At 37.8% G+C, this 18,759-nt stretch overlaps 1 protein-coding gene across 2 annotated transcripts; it reads right to left on the bottom strand.

The window, feature by feature from the left end:
• Positions 1–113: 113 nt before the first annotated feature.
• On the bottom strand, positions 114–15,765 carry LOC134539568 (cyclin-H). 2 transcript variants are annotated; one of them, XM_063381721.1, is made up of 6 exons: positions 15,244–15,765; positions 13,478–13,674; positions 9,017–9,218; positions 7,914–8,074; positions 4,561–4,678; positions 114–996 (listed from the first exon to the last, which is right to left on the bottom strand). In XM_063381721.1, the coding sequence occupies exons 1-6, from the start codon at positions 15,358–15,360 to the stop codon at positions 961–963; spliced, it is 831 nt and encodes a 276-aa protein (XP_063237791.1). In that variant the 5' UTR covers positions 15,361–15,765; the 3' UTR covers positions 114–960. The 2 variants fall into 2 exon arrangements, with proteins under 2 accessions (XP_063237791.1, XP_063237790.1); XM_063381720.1 differs by having other exon boundaries at positions 7,843–8,074; positions 15,244–15,762.
• Positions 15,766–18,759: the final 2,994 nt, after the last annotated feature.

Raw genomic sequence — 18,759 nt, 5'->3', positions numbered from 1 at the left:
TTTACAATTTTAGTCTTGCTTTGTGGAAGTTTTAGAATAGACAACAAAAGGGGAAGACGGGACTCATTAAATAACTATTTATTTAAATGAAAAAAAGAAAAGTAACATGTATGTAGCTTAGAAGATTAAGTAACTTGGATTTATTTTCTTAAACACAGCAAACACATCCTTTTTTATATGTAACAAATATTCTGGTGTATTATGATAAATATATGAATCAACAAAATCGCTTTGAAACATTTAAGAAAATTCACTGTCAGTTTTTTTTTTCCTTGCATTTTACACAACTATATTACGGTTCTATGTATATTCCTCTCTTATGAATTTTACTTTAACATGCAAATTTTTCTTGGACTTCTGTGAATCGTGGAAAAAAATTTCTAGTATTATGTTTAAACGCAATAAAAAAAAAAAGTATGTTAATGGGACTTGCAGAATTTCTTCTCCGATTTTCCTCGACTTTCCAGAACGTGGACTCCCTGAAAAAGCCCGACGACAGATGTTACGACAACGGAAGTCACGACTCCCTTGCTGGATGGAGCTTCCCATACTCCACACAAGCAGAACATGCAGAGCAAATAAATATTTAAAGTTTTCAAGATGTTACATGACAACAGAAGTCACGACCGCCTTGCTGGATGGAGCTTCCTATACTCCACACAAGCAGAACATGCCGACCAAATATAATATTTAAAGTATTCAAGATGTTACGACAACAAAAGTTCACGACTCCCTTGCTGGATGGAGCTTCCCATACTCCACACAAGCAGAACATGCAGAGCAAATAAATTGTTTCCGAAGCGGCGGGGGATGGTCACGCGATCGCAACTTGACGCGACCACGGCACGCAGAGGCTAGAGGGCCGACGGGGACAGCACGCGGGTGACCCCCGTCACTTTGGCCTCCGTCGCCTCTTGCTCGCGGAGCAGCTGGGCGTAGTTCATGCTGTCTGGCTCGTCCTCATCGTCCAGCATCTCCTGCATGCGCTGCTTGTAGCTGCACACACCACGACCGGCGCCCCGTCACAAGCTAACACAAACACTAGCTGACCCGCTTCGCTACGGCAGTCCGTTTCCATCACACGTGCCCCTCCTCCAGGGTACGCTTACAGCCGCACCTCGAATCAGGGGCGCAACAACATGGCGAGGAAGGGGGACCCGCAAGGGTGTTTTGCCCCCCCTCCCCCCTCTGAAACCCTTGGAGTGGGGGGCAAACGGGGGCAAAGAAAGTGCAGTGTAATCAATTTTTAGACGATAAAAACTGCTTAAACAGCACCATTTTTTTTCCCCCGGGGGAGGACCTCCGGACCCCCCCCGCTGCTTCAATAGGTGGGGATCAATGATTCTTCATAAAAAGGTATATTGCCCCCCCTTTGGAAATTTAGTTGATGCGCCCCTGCCTTGAATGAAATAAAAATAGAATTTTGAAAATCTGCTCAAGTAAAAAAAAAACGTTGTTAACAAACATAACCGGAAAGAAATTCAAACCACTGATGTCCCGTTGGATTCAAAAGTTCTCAAGGGCCATTCAATTTACATTTATTTAACCAATACCGCGTCAGTAAAACGACAAAGATGGCACAGAAAGACTGGATTACAATCCAAAAAAAAAAAAATGAATGAGGCTTCAACAGCGCAACAGTCATTGCCATGGAGATTATTAGGATAATGTGGCTGTAGTAAATAAATAACTCTCTGGGAGAATCCAAGTGCTATTTTCTCGGCTCTACACCTCACACTTTCCGCACTACACGAACTACAGACCCTAATCTCTTTTATTATTATGGATAAATGTATGATGTCCTGGCCACCAAGCACATTAGCTGTGAAACTACAAACTTCAATAATCCAAATTAAAGTAAAACTAAATATTCAATATTTTACTTCAACTATTAAACTAAACAATAAAGTACACAATAATAATACACTAAAAAAAACACTAACACTATTGGATATGTCCACACAAATTTTAACTATTTTAGTTAAACTTAATTGAGTTTTTGAAGAAAAAACTCTTAATATTATTTCCAAAACAATAAAAAAAATGCAGCGCTTAAGCATCTCTTTGATAATGCTTTCCTACAATTAAGGGTTGAAGTGCTTAATATCCACTCCTGCTCTTTGTACTCTTTGCTATACTCTGACAAATCGTTGTGACTTACCTTACTGGCTGTTAAGTACCTAGTTTCATGTAAAAAATACATAAAAGCTTGCTTTTCCATTTTGCTAAATGTTATCCCCATAAACTCAAAAGTTAACATAATGAACTCATCAATTCAAACGCCAGACAAACAAACTTTCACAGTTGAAATTGAACAGTGTATCTGGATATTATACTGTAAAAATATGAGGATACATCTGAATGCTCAGTTTCACAAGCAATGTTGGTTATTTAATTTCTATTGTCACCAATATTATTTGAGGGCTATTCCTGTAAATTTATCTTGTGCATTTGATTTTGACACCAGATATTTACTGGCATTACCTAATAGCAGCAAAAATATTTTTTAAGTGTTCAGGATAACAATTTTTTGCATGATATTTTACAGCTGTCACATAAAGTATAGTAAATATTGAGTTTGTGAAAACACTAGCTTTTAGATGCAAAGTGAATATCAAATTGAATGTTTAAAATATTCTCTGAGTCGAATAAAATTGTGAATATTGATTGTTCTCAGCAAGGCTGTGACATCGTCCAGGGCTGCACAAATTTGAACCCAATCGGCAACCACTTCCCTCTTTACCCCTTAACTCCTCAGCTCTATTTACGTGTGTGCATAAGTGCATGTGTTATCTGTCACCACAAGAGACATAGTTCTCTGTGCCACGTACCCTTAAGAAGTAATTCAGATCTTCAATGTCATAGTCATGTCACTTTTTTTTTGCAACTCCCCAAGTGTGTGTGTTTCTTGTTAGATGCAAGGATGTAGCAGCACCATGTGCAACCCCTTCGAACACACCCTTGTACAAGCGGTGCCGACTTGTACTTAAAAAATAACTAAATGAATAATAAATGTTTAAATACATAATAATTACTTGTAGCATGATAATAAGAGGTTGACCTGTCTTTCTATAACATTAGCTGTCTGACTGTTCTCTCACATACCGAGTTATGACCTAACGGTAATCTGAAAGTTTCCCGTTGATATGACACCCTAACCAAATCTCAGTCTCTCTCAAATGCCGACCGGTGTAGAACGCAGCCAACACACCTCGTGGACTTCATCGCTGGTAAACGTGATTGTTCAACATCCGTACTGGTAATTAATATAAACCTTTTCTCACTATCACCGAGGATGAGCATTTGAATTGTAGTGATAAGAGAGAGCTTAGAAGCCAGATCACATGGTGTCCTGGTCAGCAATTAACCAACTGGATTGCCATTCACATTTTTTTACCGCTTAATACGCAAAGACTTGTGGAATTGTTTCTTTCTAATGTAACTTGGTGTGAATAAAAACACTTCTACCAGACCTGTGAGTATTCTGTGCATGCACCCACGTGTATGTCTAAACTGAGAACCAGGGAAGCTTAAGAGCCGACTTAAGTCTAGGGTGTTAACACCTTAACAGCGTGTCCGAAGCTCAAAGAGGACCAGGTCAGAGAGGTTTGAGGAGAAGAGTAGGGCATTCTAGTCTCAGCGACACAAAGTGACATCACAGCCTTGTTAAGTCTCCCTGCCGGGTCCGTATCCCCATCAAAAATATGGTGGCGCCCCGTTAACTTCCATCAACGCACATGAGTGAGACGTTAAAGGGACATACGACATCACATTTGATTTTTTTTTTTAGTCACCAACTTTATTTTTGTGCAAAACATACACAAGGAAAAAGGAAAACCAAAAAAAAACTAAGAATATTCAAGAACCAATCTTAGATTTCCAATGTTTTAAAGCTTCAAAAAAACCTCTAGCTTCACATAAAACAAATATAAAATTCCCTGGCGAAGTCCCTTCTAATATTAAAAAGAGCTAGGGTTGATTCACTTAACTGAAAATTTGCACAGGACTAGTAAATATCTGGTGAAAAATTTTGCGACCAAACGACGGACGCAAGACGGCTACCGCGGATAAATTTGTGGGAATAGCCCGTGAACCAGGGTAAAGACGAGGAAATGAAAACAACCAGCATGCAGTGAGAATCAGAAACGGACGCTGGGCAGTTGGGGGCGACTGAAATGCTGCCCCTTGGATGGGCAGCCCTTCAGGATTTTTCTGGCAATGGTTTGTTTGTACAGCGACTGGAAGGGCAGCCCATCCAATTTCTGAAAAAATGTTTAAGTGTTTAGATAATCCTGAAAACTTGCCCCTTGGAAGGGAAGCCCATCAGGATTTTTCTGACAGTAGTGTTTTTGAAAGGTTGTCTGAATTTTTGTCCCTCGGATGGACACACTTTAAGATACTGGAAGGGCTGCCCTTCCAGTCGCTGTACAAACAAACCATTGCCAGAAAAATCCTGAAGGGCTGCCCTTCCAAGGGGCAACAATTCAGCTCCCCCGGCAGTCGTGCCATGTGTAGCGGCGGCTCCACGGCTAGCGTGGGACGGGGGGAAGGGTTGCTTACACCTGGCTCGCCGGGTTGTTCTCCTGGTTGCGGCACTTCTCCAGCTTCTTCTCGAGCTGGCGCATCGCGTCCCGAGGAGGCGTCACCATCTCCACGTTCTTCATCATGGTCCTGATTTCTGGAAGCGGGTCCCACCAAAAAATTAGGTAGCTCTACCAACCAGCAATGCATGCTGTCGTACATATTTCACTACATCCCGTGCTATTAACAAGCAATCCTCTCGAAAACTGGTCCAACAATTATTAATTGATTAATTTTTTTATTATTATAATTATTTGAGTGCCTACCAACAGCCAGAGCCTTTTACAGGTGGGCACTAAACAAATATTACAAAAAATAACAATAGCATACACGTAACACAATAATAACACAACACTAAAATGGGACAACACAAACATAAACACGTGACAAAATACACTTAAAAAAAAAAGATTATATGATTATTATATGATTATATATATATATATATATATATATATACATAAAATCTTTTTTAGGAGATAAGAAATGCTTTGAACTAGATCCGAACTGAAAGAAAAATTGGATTACAATACTGTTTCACTATTGAAATACAACATGAGCAACATAGGGACACGTGTTATCACGCAAGTGCATTTTACTTTACAAATACAAATAATAATAATAATAAAAAAAACATCGGCATATGATCATCACGTTAAGTGCCAAAATAAATAATTTTATTTAAAATTGTTATAGTAAACAAGTTCCACTTATTTATAGCAACTTTTTGATCCAGATATTATTATAATTAATATTACAGTAAACATTGGATTATTAGTGTCAGTGTGTGGCACCAAACTGCATTGTTAGATAAATGGATAAGGGCTTCACATCTTTTCGACATTGGGACTATTAGAAACTAATTAAAGGTAAGGGATGTGAATGGAGAAATAAAAGAATGCATTTGTAGGGTGAGTGGGCAGCGGGAAGAGGGGAAGGAGAGAGACGGAATAACCCCGAGAAAACCTACTGGAACACTGCAATGTCAGCCCGTTTTCCAGTTTCCACCTTGCAAAAAACCCACTGGCAATCAATCACCTCAACGCTAGGCAACCTCTGCGGCCACCCACAATCTCAGATGTTAATAAGCAATGCAGTAGCAGGAAAAGAAAACGCAGACTATTTAACTATATGGATAGATTTCTTGCCTGAAGCACATACTGAATATTCGGACAAAGAAAAGCATCTCACCAGCACCTGAACAAAATTATTACTCTGTGCCCATTGCACTCAAAACTATCTGTGCTGGAGAAATAAGGGAAGAATAGAAGGTGACAAATAATAAGAGACGTTAAGTTCCAAAGTAGACAATGTACCCGGCAGGTTTGAAAAACTTTGTGTGTTTAAAAATGTAACACCACCTTAATGAATGAGATCAAAAAATAAATTATATTAAATGAATTTACTATATTAAAAGATTATGTATTTGTGATGCAAGTTAACTTTTGATTTTAAATGCCTTGGATTTTAGAAGCCCTTCACAGAGGGAGTCCAATTGTACTTTAAAAATTGTGTCTGTGAAATGGGTTTGATCAATGTAAACGTCAAAACAATGTTTTATGGAAAATTTTAGGTATATTTTTAAGTTTTCTGACTATTGCATACATATAGGCCAGAATATGGGCAGTGAACGACGTACAAGAACTCTTATCCACCAGAGACGACTTGGGTCAGTTAAAACCCATGCACCAAACTCTTCTCCCCCCTCCCCCTCGCAGCGATCCCAAGGATTTGCGCCCCTGATGTGGTGAAACCACCGAAAGCCGAAAACAGGACGGCCTGACCACATCCTCCAGAACGTGGTTCCAATGAATTACCACAGAGCCACCTGGCTGCGCTACAAGACAAGCTTTCGTGCAACTGTCGCGGGAATAAAGGCTAGGTCCACAACTGAAAAAAAAAAACAACAGTAGTCCATCTGCACAAGATCTACCTCAATGGTTTCAGACATAATGATTCACAGAAGTGCATAGGATGGCCATGCCAATGGTTGGGACAGAGGTTGTGCGCATTGGAGGGAAATTAATTTATTTTATTCCTGTTACGGAAGCATGGCGCAGCAGTCAATGAGATATGAGGAGGGGAGAACGGTTTATATTTATAAATCTCATTGTGGAAAGAAATTGTCTAGATATTACAATGCTCAACTAACTACTGCTTTAAAAACAAACATTTAAAATTTTTTTTTGTGGTTAGAAAAGTTAGCTAAAGTAAATTAATTTGTGTTGAAAAATTGAGTTCACAAACAACTGGTCAGTTGTCACAGGATAATACCTAATTTGGTAATTAATACAGTTATTTTTAAACACTACCAAACAGATGTCTGATACTTTGCGAGATTTCATTGGCAAAAATTTAACACAAGGTTGCCAGTATTTAAAAATTTTCAAAATTCCCTGACATTTATAGGTTTTTCCTGACAAGCTACAGAATTTTCTCTGACAATTTTCAATGTTGCACTATAAGAAAACATCGGCATCAAGTTGACTGTACCCGGTTTGTGTCTAGTGCCCTCGAAAATGCCACTAGGGCTCCAGTCAACACAAAGCGCCATGTTCGAGGGTCAGTACAAGTATAACGTAACAAAAGCTTTATAACATGTACATAGTATGTGTGTTAATATGCATAGTTAGACCTGTAAGAAAAATTATCTTCAAGTTGACCGCACTTTGTGATGTTTAACAAACAGTTGCAAAACTCATATTTAAGGAATCCTTGATATTACCTTTGAATATATATATACTGTATAGAAGTCGCCAGCCCAGGTTAAAATTTCTAATACGGTATTGAGGTAGTTGGTTAATTCACCGCCGCAATTGCCACCGTCTCTAGGGCATCGACTTGTGGTGGTCCCTAGCGGACAAGTGTCGAACTCTTCAAACACTCCTTCCCCCTCCTGTTGAACGACCTTGAGCTGCAGTGAATGATGGTTGGGGGGGCGTGGGGGAATGACAGCGGGCGACAGTGCTGCGCTCTACTGTGTAAATAACAACTAAGACGATACAGGGCGTTACAGCAAGCGCCCCCACAGCGGTGAAGTTCCCGAGCTGCTCATCATGCGCTCCTGAAAAACGTAGAGCGACTTCTATACGGTATATATATTCAAAGATATTACTTTGATGCATATAAAATTTCCTGACATTTCCTGGTCTCCCAGAGAAGTGGGAGAACCCTTTCGACAGTAAGATCTCAATCGAGAGGTCTGTTTGGCACAGGCCGTGTGCACGGCCCTGTTCTCGCACGAGGGCTCCACACACTCACTCCTGACGCACTCGATGAGGCTGGCGAGCCTGTCAGCGCCGTGCCGGCCGAACAGCGTGTCGGTGACGTACGCGTCCAGGTTCTCCTGCACCTTGCTGGCCGAGTGGAGCACGGCGGCGAGGGCCACCTGCGAGGGGGCGTGCAGCACGCACGCGTCCGTGAGGAACGAGCGCTCTAGCAGGTCCTCGGCGCACGGCCGCAGCCGCTCGGGGTCGCGCAGCGCCGACCGCGTCTGGGCACGTGACGCGAGAGCTCACCGCCAGACACACACACATCTGAACTAGCTAAACTGTGGGAAAACGGTTTTCATAAAGCCAGAATATCAAACTTGATTTTGTAATGAGTGCTTCCCATCTGAATGTAAATATCCTAAGAGTAAGGAGTAAAATAACATACCAGCATAGAAAAATAAATGCAAGTTTTAAAGATGCATTAAACCATATATATATAAAAAAAATTTTATATACTAAACACATATATGTATATATATGTGTATATATATATATATATATATATATATATATATATATATATACACACACACACACACACACACACACACTCAATTACAAAATAGATTTTGTTAAATAACTTAAATTTTATATTTAAACAGAACATTTTTAAAAGAAAATGAAATTCCACATCAACAGAGTAGCATGCAAGTAAAAGTAAACAAAATTCTGAGATCGAAGGCGAAAATAATTTGCTTTCAAATGCATGCCTACCTAAAAAAATATAAAGATTAGTAACACAAGCTTTACTAGTACACTATTTAAAAGGTGTTTCAGCCAATTTAGCCAAAGTGTGCCTACACAAAAAAAAATGTGTATGCGTGGAGTCCACGCACAACAGAAGTGAAACTTCTTGCTTACCATATAATTAGAAATAGGTAAGATAATTCTCTTTGGCTGAGGTCGCAGATAAAAAAAAAATACATGCACGTATGTGTGAGCTAAATTATGCTATTATGCAAGTGTGCCAGTTTGCTGCATCATTTCCACCTCTCCCCTGCCGTCTACTGCTCTACCGGTTCCCCCTCCACATACCAAACAATTCTGCTCATGCGATCGGAATTGTCGTCGTGCTTGAAAATTGTAGCTCTCTGAGGAAAGAAGTTTCAACCACAGTAAAAATTCACTTTACAGAATTTGCAACCACCAACAGTACGGCTTACCTTAATATCGATCAGAAGTCCTTCCATCGGCCGGAACGGGTTGTGAACAGTGAGGTGGTAATTCAACTGCTGCATCAACAACAGCTCATTGTTCAGAATTATATCTGTCGCCTTCTCTCTGTCCCCTTTTATATTGGATACAAACTGTGTTATGGAAACATTGAATTCCTCTACCTTGCAAGCCAAGTAGGCACACGTGACCCTGCAGAACATACACAAAGAAAATAACAACATGACTGAATTCACAACCAGCAAACAATCATCTATGATATCTCATGCACAAATTACAAAAATTGTACAGTAAAAGCTCTTATTATCAGGCACATGAGGCACCACAGCTGTGCCGGATGAAAAATTTTGTCAGATGATCAAAACTCAATAGAATTAGGGAATTAAAAAAAAATGTGAGGGAGTCTTTTAGTACTCTCCAGAGATGTGTAAACTCTAACCTCGGTTATGAACAAATTCATCTGTTCCCATGTTGTAAATAAAATTATAATATGAAACTCAGACATAAAATTTAATGGAGATTTCTAAAAAAATAATGCAGTGTGATAAATATACGAAAATTATGTTTTAAACTACATTTCTGGACACGAAACACACGTATTTTCCGCACCCGCTACTAGAATTCTCTGCTGGCGCAGCTACGTCGACAATCAAATCATTCAATTTGCAGAGGGAAAGGTTAAACTGTATAACGAAACGACTCTGATGAAAGTGAAAAAGACTTCAAAAAATTCTAAACCCTGCCTTTAGATGTGATTTTCAACAAATAACTTAATTAAAATACTACTAATCTCGTTAAAATTCATTGAACTATTAACATTTAGTACAATAACGTTTCCCTTTGTCTCGACAAATTTCAGTTCCCGCCATCCGCCACAGATGGCAGTACCGTGGTCGCACATTTCCGTTCCATTCTCGAAATTACACCTACCAAATTCCGTATTCTAAAGCCAAGATGTTTACACATCAAATATTTCTGCACAATGATTTCAAAACATGTTGTAGTAAGCTGCTCTATGACAGCTGAATGGATGCACACAATTATAAGATAACATTGTGCAAACATGATATGCAACCCACTTCCAAATGTGAACGGCTTGATCTCTGCCAGATTACAGAATGTTCTGAACCAGAGAACGCTGGATTAAAGATTGATGACTGTATAGATTTTAGGCAGATGACCTATTTTTATTTAATACCTACTCCATTCATATTCAACATTATACAGTTAAACTTCTTAAAAAAAAAATTTCCTGCATAAAAAAAAAAAGTAATGGACCTGCAAACAGATACAATTTTACCAATTTAGTAAATTCTCCCAGTTATTAAGTGTAAATTTCTATGTACCGTGAAAATATTTTTACCAGGGATTTACTGTGAGTAATTCGAGCACAGAACGAATGACATAAAAACACAAATATCAAAATTACAGGGATGGTTAAACAATTTCGTGAATGAGTGAATTTGGGCTTAACTTTCGTCAAATTTGCGGTCATCAGAGATGATGAGGGGTGATGAATAGGAGAAAACTAGAGTCCCCTTACAGCAGGATTCAAAACTTTCCCCAATTGCCAAAAAATTTGAGCCTGACCCAGCGATGTTGCTTTGGCAGGAATCAAATGATTCGACCATTCAACTAGAGAGACCCCTTGATGAAGAGTACAACACACAATCACCACATGTTAAAATATACAAAACCACCTGAAATCATTTTATAAGTACATATCCTGCAATATAATGATCTAATGTTATCTTTGAATAGCAGCTACGTGATAAGCTCATTTCATCACAGGTAGCTTATAAACTAAACTAAACATAGCAAACATTAATAAATTATGAATTCACGCAATAACCTGACATTCCATTTTGCATTTTAAATTTATTATCATTATTTTTATTTCAGACCTTATCCCAAATATTTGTTGCAAAAGCTATATTACGTTTTGAGTTTTGTCTCAAATTTTCTAAACAGATATACATATTCACTAAATATTATCCAATAGTGGTACGTATAAAAGTTAATAAAATGATTATAATGATTATAATTATAAACAAAGGAATTTTTACAGTTTGAAATGGGCTATCGCTAGAGACAAGATTATATGGTGAAATGCAATAAAACCAAAATAACACTGAACAGTACGTAATATACCACATGACATAACACATATTCAAGTTAATACACAAAAAGCACCGAAATACAATTAAAATTATGAAACAATAATCAGCATTTTCAATGTAAACTTATGTACCTCTAATGTAAAATATCAAGTATGTATGTAATCTTTTAAATATTTAATTCAATGAAAGTATTTTATTTGGCATACTGTTTGCACCACTTTAATACAAAAAAAAATTGGAAAGTTTGTACTTCTTTTTAATCTTGCAACTTTTATTAGTTACTCATTGTTACATTATGACATTAGTATGTTATTCAAACAAAAAAAAAACATAAAGATTAATTTTATTTACTCCAAAAAATTAGACATGCTTATTATAAATAATGATATTGTAAAAGTGCATCATGGATCAGTCAAAATGAAACTGTTTTGGAGAAATTAATATCATGAAAAATTTAAATGTAATATTTGTTTTATTAGACAAATTTCATAAATCTTAAAAACCACTAACAGCAAAATCACCTGTTTTAAAAACGAAAATGGCCTGAAAATAAAACAAAATCTTCTCTGTAAATTTTGCGTGAAATTTATAGCAATAGGCCCTCATTAATTGTTATCACAGGAAAATAAAATAATCAACTCTGGTGAGTGTTAGTGAGGCATGATGATAAGTGTAACATTTACTGGTGCTTCTAGTACAGTAGTATTGCATCAATGCGCAAGGTTCTGAACTAGTGTGCAGTCTTCTCGTCGTGCATAGGGCAACTATGATATTTGAGTGGTTACCATAACATTATATGGCGGAGAAATGAAGCAAGGGGTAATGAAAGTCACTTTAATACTTTAAAGAATCTTACCACAAGATTTGTGCCTAAAATTACTCTAAAAATGAAACCCGGAAAACTAACTACTCATCTGCCCTCAGCACATTCTTAAATGCTTTTCGTAAACAGACACTACCCAGATATCTTGAGCAGTTTTTAAATTGTGTGCTTTCTTCTGAAGCCCTGCACACTATGTGTGCCCAGGCAGGCATGGCCCCTAAGAGCCCACCTACCCGATCACACATACGGTGTGCAGAGCTTCAGGAAATACCACGCAATTTCAAAACTACTTAATATATTCGAGTAAGGTTTGCTTACAAAAAGCATCAAATAATTCACTTGGGGCCCTAAATAGTTTAGTTACGGTACCGGGTTAATTTTTTAAACTTTATTTTAAAAAGAGTTAAAATGGCTAAAAGCATATTTTCAAGGTAATTTTTAGGCATGACACAACAGGTACGTATTCTTGAAAGCACTTAAGAGTCTTGCATTACACCTTTATCATTATTTCTCTGCCATATAATATTACGGTCACCACTCTCATTCCACATTGTCCTATACACGACGAGAAGATTGCGCGCCAGTTCGGAGTCTTGCGATAAAGCTCCATAAGCACCATTGAGTGTTGCGCTTATCATCACGCCTCACTAACACGGATGTACCCCTGACTGGGCAGGCCCCTTAAGCAATGCCACGCAGCTATAAATATGGGTAAATATGTAGTTTGGCGGTATTTGCAAAAAAAAAAAAAGTTAAAAATCTGAAAATACTTTTATTATATGCTCTTTCACTTCCTCTTTTCATTAAACTCGGCGGAGATAAGAAATTCCAAATGCTTTAGGAGATATAGAATTTTTTATTTTCCATCACAATACCTGTGCATTCATGCAGCATTGACCATTGTTTCTTGTTTACGAGTATGAATTTTTTTTTTTCGCAACGTAGGTGAACGACTACATCATTTTCTACTACTTAATGGCAAAGGAATTGTACCCGTCTCTAACTTAGGTGAGTTTTTAACGTTTCAAATTTTAATGTTTTATTTGTTATTTGGATATTGTTGCGCATGTAATAAGTAAAAAAAAAAAATTACGCGAGTTCCTACTGTTCATCCTTTGTCCCGGTTTGTTTGGTCAGGTAAGTCACATTATAAATACTTTAGAACTAAACAACCATTAAAATTAATTCACATTATTTTTAATGTCCGCTTAGTTTGAAAGTATTTATAATGTAACTGACCTGACCTAATAGACCATTTTAATTAATTAGGCATTCACGAACACACGGCAAAGTAAAAAAAATTGTGACGGTCTAAAGATAGCACAGGTCTTGTATTGCAAAAAAAGAACGGCGATATCTCCTAAAGTATTTGGAATTTCTTATCTCCGCCGGGTTTAATGGAAAGAGGAAGTGAAAGAGCATATAATAAAAGTATTTTCGGATTTTTAACATATATTTTTCGTAAACACCGCTAAACTACATATTTACCGTGTTGGAGCTCGGCTCACAGTATTTCCTTGGGGTGGTAGTCCATGACGGAGTTGTGGATGTAGAACCGCTTGAAGTAGTGGAACGTGGTGCCGACGACGGCGCGCGGCATCGCGGGAGAGAAATGCTTGCAGAAGTCCCGCAGCTGCAGCTCGTGCTGCCGCAGGAGGAGACGCTCCTCGGCCGCGGTCAGGAAGGTCGCCTCCCGCTGCTCGTCCTGACGAACACACAACGCACCGAAGCCACGAGGTCGCAAAGGTCAAGGGGTCCAGTGGCGTAGCCAAGATTTGTGTATGGGGGTGTTAAGAAGCATGCTTCCCCCCCCCCCCCCCCCCCCCCGTATTAAAGCGGGGGGTCCTCCCCCGGAAAAATTTTGATTTTAAGGTGTAAAATAGTGCTATTTTAGCAGTTCTCGGTTTTTAAATTTAAATATTGTAATGGTAAACATTTTTATTAATTTTAATATGAAATTTATTTGAGTGATGAATAAGAAATTAATTAAAGATTTGATGCTAAGGGAGGGGGAGGGGGGGTTTGAACCCCTAAACCACACCCCTCCCCCTGGCTAGGCCCCTGAAGGGGTCACGTACCACACCTCCCACCAATGTGATCTGGGCTGGACGCCCAGGCGGGTTCGAACCTTAGTTTTTTTTTGCAAAGTGGGTCACATTAAGGATGTTGTTGTGAGCCAATCAATTTTTCTGTGGTACTCCTGTTTCATTCAAAACCAAAAATGCCCCTTGTTCATTACATCACTCATCATCTCGACTGACCCTGATGTTACTGAGACCTTAATCACCGATTCACTTCCATGAACAATAGTTCGTTAGCATTAGGTACCTAAGATTCCAAATTGAAACAAAACTATGTGGTTAAATTTAAAATAAAGTAATTTTAAATTAACGGAAACATTTTAAATTTTAATAACCTTCAGAAAAATATCTGTAGACTCGAATTAAAAAAAAATATAAATTAAAGGAGAAAGTTCATACAACACTCGACCATTTTGCTTCAAAGAGAATGAGTTCAGCAATCTTGGCAGATACACCCAAATACCTGCAGCAGCCACACAGCAGCATAACCTGGCAATTAGTGTATTTTATTCTCACGTTTTTTAAATTTCTTAAATAGCTTCACTATGCAACATGTTTTCATCAAAATTATTCCAAGCACTTTTCCAATTATATTTTCTCTAATTAATGACTACCTCCCCCAGGCCCCCCCCCCCCCCACATCATTCTGTGGGCCCCGTTGCTAGAAGTCATGATTCCCCCCTTTTTTTCTAACAGAGATAAAAATTTTTTTTTTCCTTTATGTGTTATATTTCATCGGTAACTAAATTTAGGCCTTACTGTTTAATTGTTTTCTATGATTTATTTAAAATTGTCTACTTTTTTGTTTTAAGTTTTTTTTTCTTCCCTTCGCAGGCCCCCTAGACCCATGGGCCCCGTTGCCATAGCAACGGTAGCACCGGCCATGTGGGGGCCCTGACCTCCCCAATACAATATACAATATTAAAAAAGTCGGAATAGAAACTGCAATATAATAGATTCAAGCCATATTTTTAGAACACAACTAAAAAAAACTCTTTTCCTGAATATTTTGAATAGTCGTTTTACTTCACAATTACCAGTAGAATTAGGTTAGGCTATAAATCGTCTAATGTAACTCGAGAAGGTTATGGTAAGGATTAAGTATTTACAAAAAAAAAATAAAAATAATGCCATTCACTTATCTGGGTTCAGTAAGATGTATTCTTACTGACAGATGGAACTTCAATACTTACTGTCATATTGGCACCATGTTTCAAAACGAAGCTTTTATTCGTTTCTTGCCTAAAACGATTCAAATCTGACTCGTCACTAAATGTCCAGTATTTTGCTTGTGTACTTGCAGGAAACATCTTCACAACTCATATGAATATTCTGAACTTATTTTATTGCAACACCGTAATCCGACAAAACCGTAAATACAAAATTCAAAACTTAAAAACATAACCTAAAAAATTAATCGTTAAGAAGTTAATCAAAACAAACTTCTCAATTCAACAAGAAACTTCTGAACAATAACATCCAAGGAGCATACAAATACAAAAGCCGCTAATTCAAACGAGCGCTCCATAGAAGTTTTCAACGAAAATCTACGGTGGTGGTGTGAAGTAATGAATTGCCAGGAGATGGCTTGCTGTGACGTACTTGGTCCCAATTTATTGCCATCTCCATGTTGTTCCGCCCTAAGCATTGCAGAAATGGTGCTTGATAACATTGGATGATGATTAATAAGTATGAGTTAGAAACTCTGTCATTATGAACAATAAAAAGTCTCTACAAACTTTTAACACAATGCCAACACTACACTTCAGCCCATGTTTTAGGCATCTAAAGAATACGGTGCAACAATGAACTAAAAAAAAAAGTCTTCGCACTTACCTTGTAATCGTGCAGACATGACTAACCACTGAGTGGTAACATCAGCAGCAACTATTTGTAACATGTGTGAAACTGCCACAACATCAAATATTGTCTCAAATTTATTTGTCAACAATTTGGATAGATATTAGAAACTATAATGTTTACAAATTTCTTCATAATAAAATTGGACCAACAACCTCAAACTGGTTTTGAATGTCATACTATCATTGCACCATCAAAGTTTATTATTGAACTGAAATAACACAAAATATTTTAATATAATTTTTAAACTAAAATAAAAACAGCAATGTATGAGAAATTTTTATTAATGTTTTTGTGAATTTTGTAATTTTTAAGTAAATTATATGAATATTTAAATAATGTTTATAATCATTACATACTAAAGTCAAGAATTTTCAATATTTAAAAGTCTTGAACATATAATTTGCTATTTACATATAAAGTTGTAGTTATTTAATTTTACTCTCAAATCACCCATATGGTCTTCGTGATATTAAAAATTAATTGAGATGAAAAAATACACAATTTCCATTTCCACTGGGCACAATTCTGGCGGCTCATTGCGTCCAACATTAAACTATCTTATAACCAGTCGTAAAATTTTTTTTGTAGAATCTTATCAACCGTGGGTGCTCCTTTTGGTCACACAAGCCATTATGCTCCATCGTTGCCTCAAATGGGCATGTGGTGCAGCAAGAGTAGGCTTTTGCGGTGCGCCAAATGTGGCGAAGGTAGGAAAGTGCAATGAGCATGTGCACCGAACTACTAGGGTTACCAACTATTTCACCCTGACAATAAGAGGCACTGAACCCCACCTAATAGAGCGGGGAGTCCGGGGGCCCTCCCCCAGAAAAATTTGAATTTCTAGATGCAAATTGGTGCTATTTTAGCAGTTTTTGTATCTAAAAATAAATTATGCACCCGGTTGAAATATTAAAATTTCTTGTATTGGCCAAATAATTTTTTGCGTGATGAATTTAATACATAAATATATGATAATAAAGATAACTTTATCCGTTTTCAACTCAACACAATATCAACATAATTATAACAGACTAAGCGCGGACGGCGCTGTCGGCGTCAACATGAACTATTTGGTGGCCAGTGAACTGCGGAGTAAACGGAGCCTCGCAATGTTGCAATACATATTTATAACAGGTGGTGCGATGCAGGCGGGAAAATACTTTTTTCAATTTGATGCAGGTGTGTGAATTGAACTTTAAACAAGATACGGGAAATATCACGTCCCATCCTGCCTACGTACGGGATAATTATTTTTTTTTAGTCACAGAATACGGAAAATCCCATACAATACGGGATGGTTGGCAACCCTACGAACTACTGCCATATTGACTATCGACTACCACCTGCGCGGTAGTGTTTTATTCCCATTTAAATAAACTAATCAACCAGAACCTATTGTAATAAAGTCACCGACATCTGTAAAAATAACTCACTCTTATACAAAAGTGACCTAGTTACAATAATTTTTTGATGCATGTCTCCCGTGCAAAACGACTCCCAGCAGAGATCAGTTTAACCAGGCAGTTCCAGGGGAGGTAGTTCCGACTCACCTTGTGCACAAACAACTTTTAAGTAAAGGGCCAAAGACTTAAGTGCTAACTATTAATCGCCGATGTGGCTTTTGTTCTACTGTATAAACACAGGTAGCATGTTTTTGCAACATAATGTAACATAGTATTAACTATGTCATTATGAATACCACACATTTAAGTGAACTACAGTCACAGTGAACTATGTAATTATACACACTAAGAATACCAGTGAATCAATTTATCCATTTTGTCATGCTGCAAAAGTCTCATAAACTATATTATGAGCTCTGGTTATCCAGTTTTTTGGAATACATTGTATTTCTTTGAACATTCTGGCCAACATTTTACATTTGACACACCCCTGCAGTTTTACACAGTGGAGTATGCCAGAATGCTGCAGTACTGCACATATATGAAAAATTGGAGTCTTCACAATTTTTTCGAAAAGTGGTCTTCATCTGACAATCGAGGAAAAATGATGGTGCAGGTTTCGTTGAACACTTACATTCAGGTAACTCACTTTCAGTGTCATTGCAAGGTCGAAAATTCCGAATTCCAGGATTCATGTTGCAGTTATATTCAGAAGCATGCTAACTTCCTAGATCCTTCAATAGCCCACTGACTAGAATATAAGTCAGTTCACCAAATTATGACCTTGTTGGAATTAAAATTTACAGTGAAATTCACCTTAATAGAGGAAATTCATGTTTGCTCCTTTTCAAAAATCTAATTGCTAAAAGCCTATGTGACTGGGTGGCATTAGTGCAGTTACAATAACTTATTTTTTGTCTCAAGAATACCTTTGAAAAACGTGTTTTCATGTAGTTATTGAACCACAAAGACAGGGACGGCTCCAAGGCCGGGCGAAACCCGGCAACCGCCCCGGGCCCCGCGACTAGCATGGCCCCGTGCTGGCGCTTATGTTACAGACGCTCTTGTAATGAAGAATGTTCATCATTATCATAGAATCACATTCGTTGTGCTATGTGAACATAATTTATTTGAATTTTAATAATATAAAAAATTCTGAAGAAAAATGAGGAAAAACCTTACTTGAAATAACAGTTACAGGTTAGCTTAGAAATTATTCAAAGGCTCCATGGGAGGATGCCTGATTTATCCCACCATTTTTTTAAATCTATTCCATAAACCCATCACCAAGAAATTTCTGCAAGGCTCCCCTCCAAAATATTATGATCCTGCAAAATCTAGGACCACCTCTACACAAAGAAGTGTGAGGTTGGGATCAAAAATGCATTTAACCAGTTTAGAATATTGTTGTTTGGATCAGAACTGCGGTTCTGATCTTGCTGT

The sequence above is a fragment of the Bacillus rossius genome, chromosome 15 (genome assembly GCF_032445375.1).
Source record: "Bacillus rossius redtenbacheri isolate Brsri chromosome 15, Brsri_v3, whole genome shotgun sequence".
Classification (NCBI taxonomy): domain Eukaryota; kingdom Metazoa; phylum Arthropoda; class Insecta; order Phasmatodea; family Bacillidae; genus Bacillus; species Bacillus rossius.
This window is presented reverse-complemented; position numbering and strand designations above follow the sequence as displayed.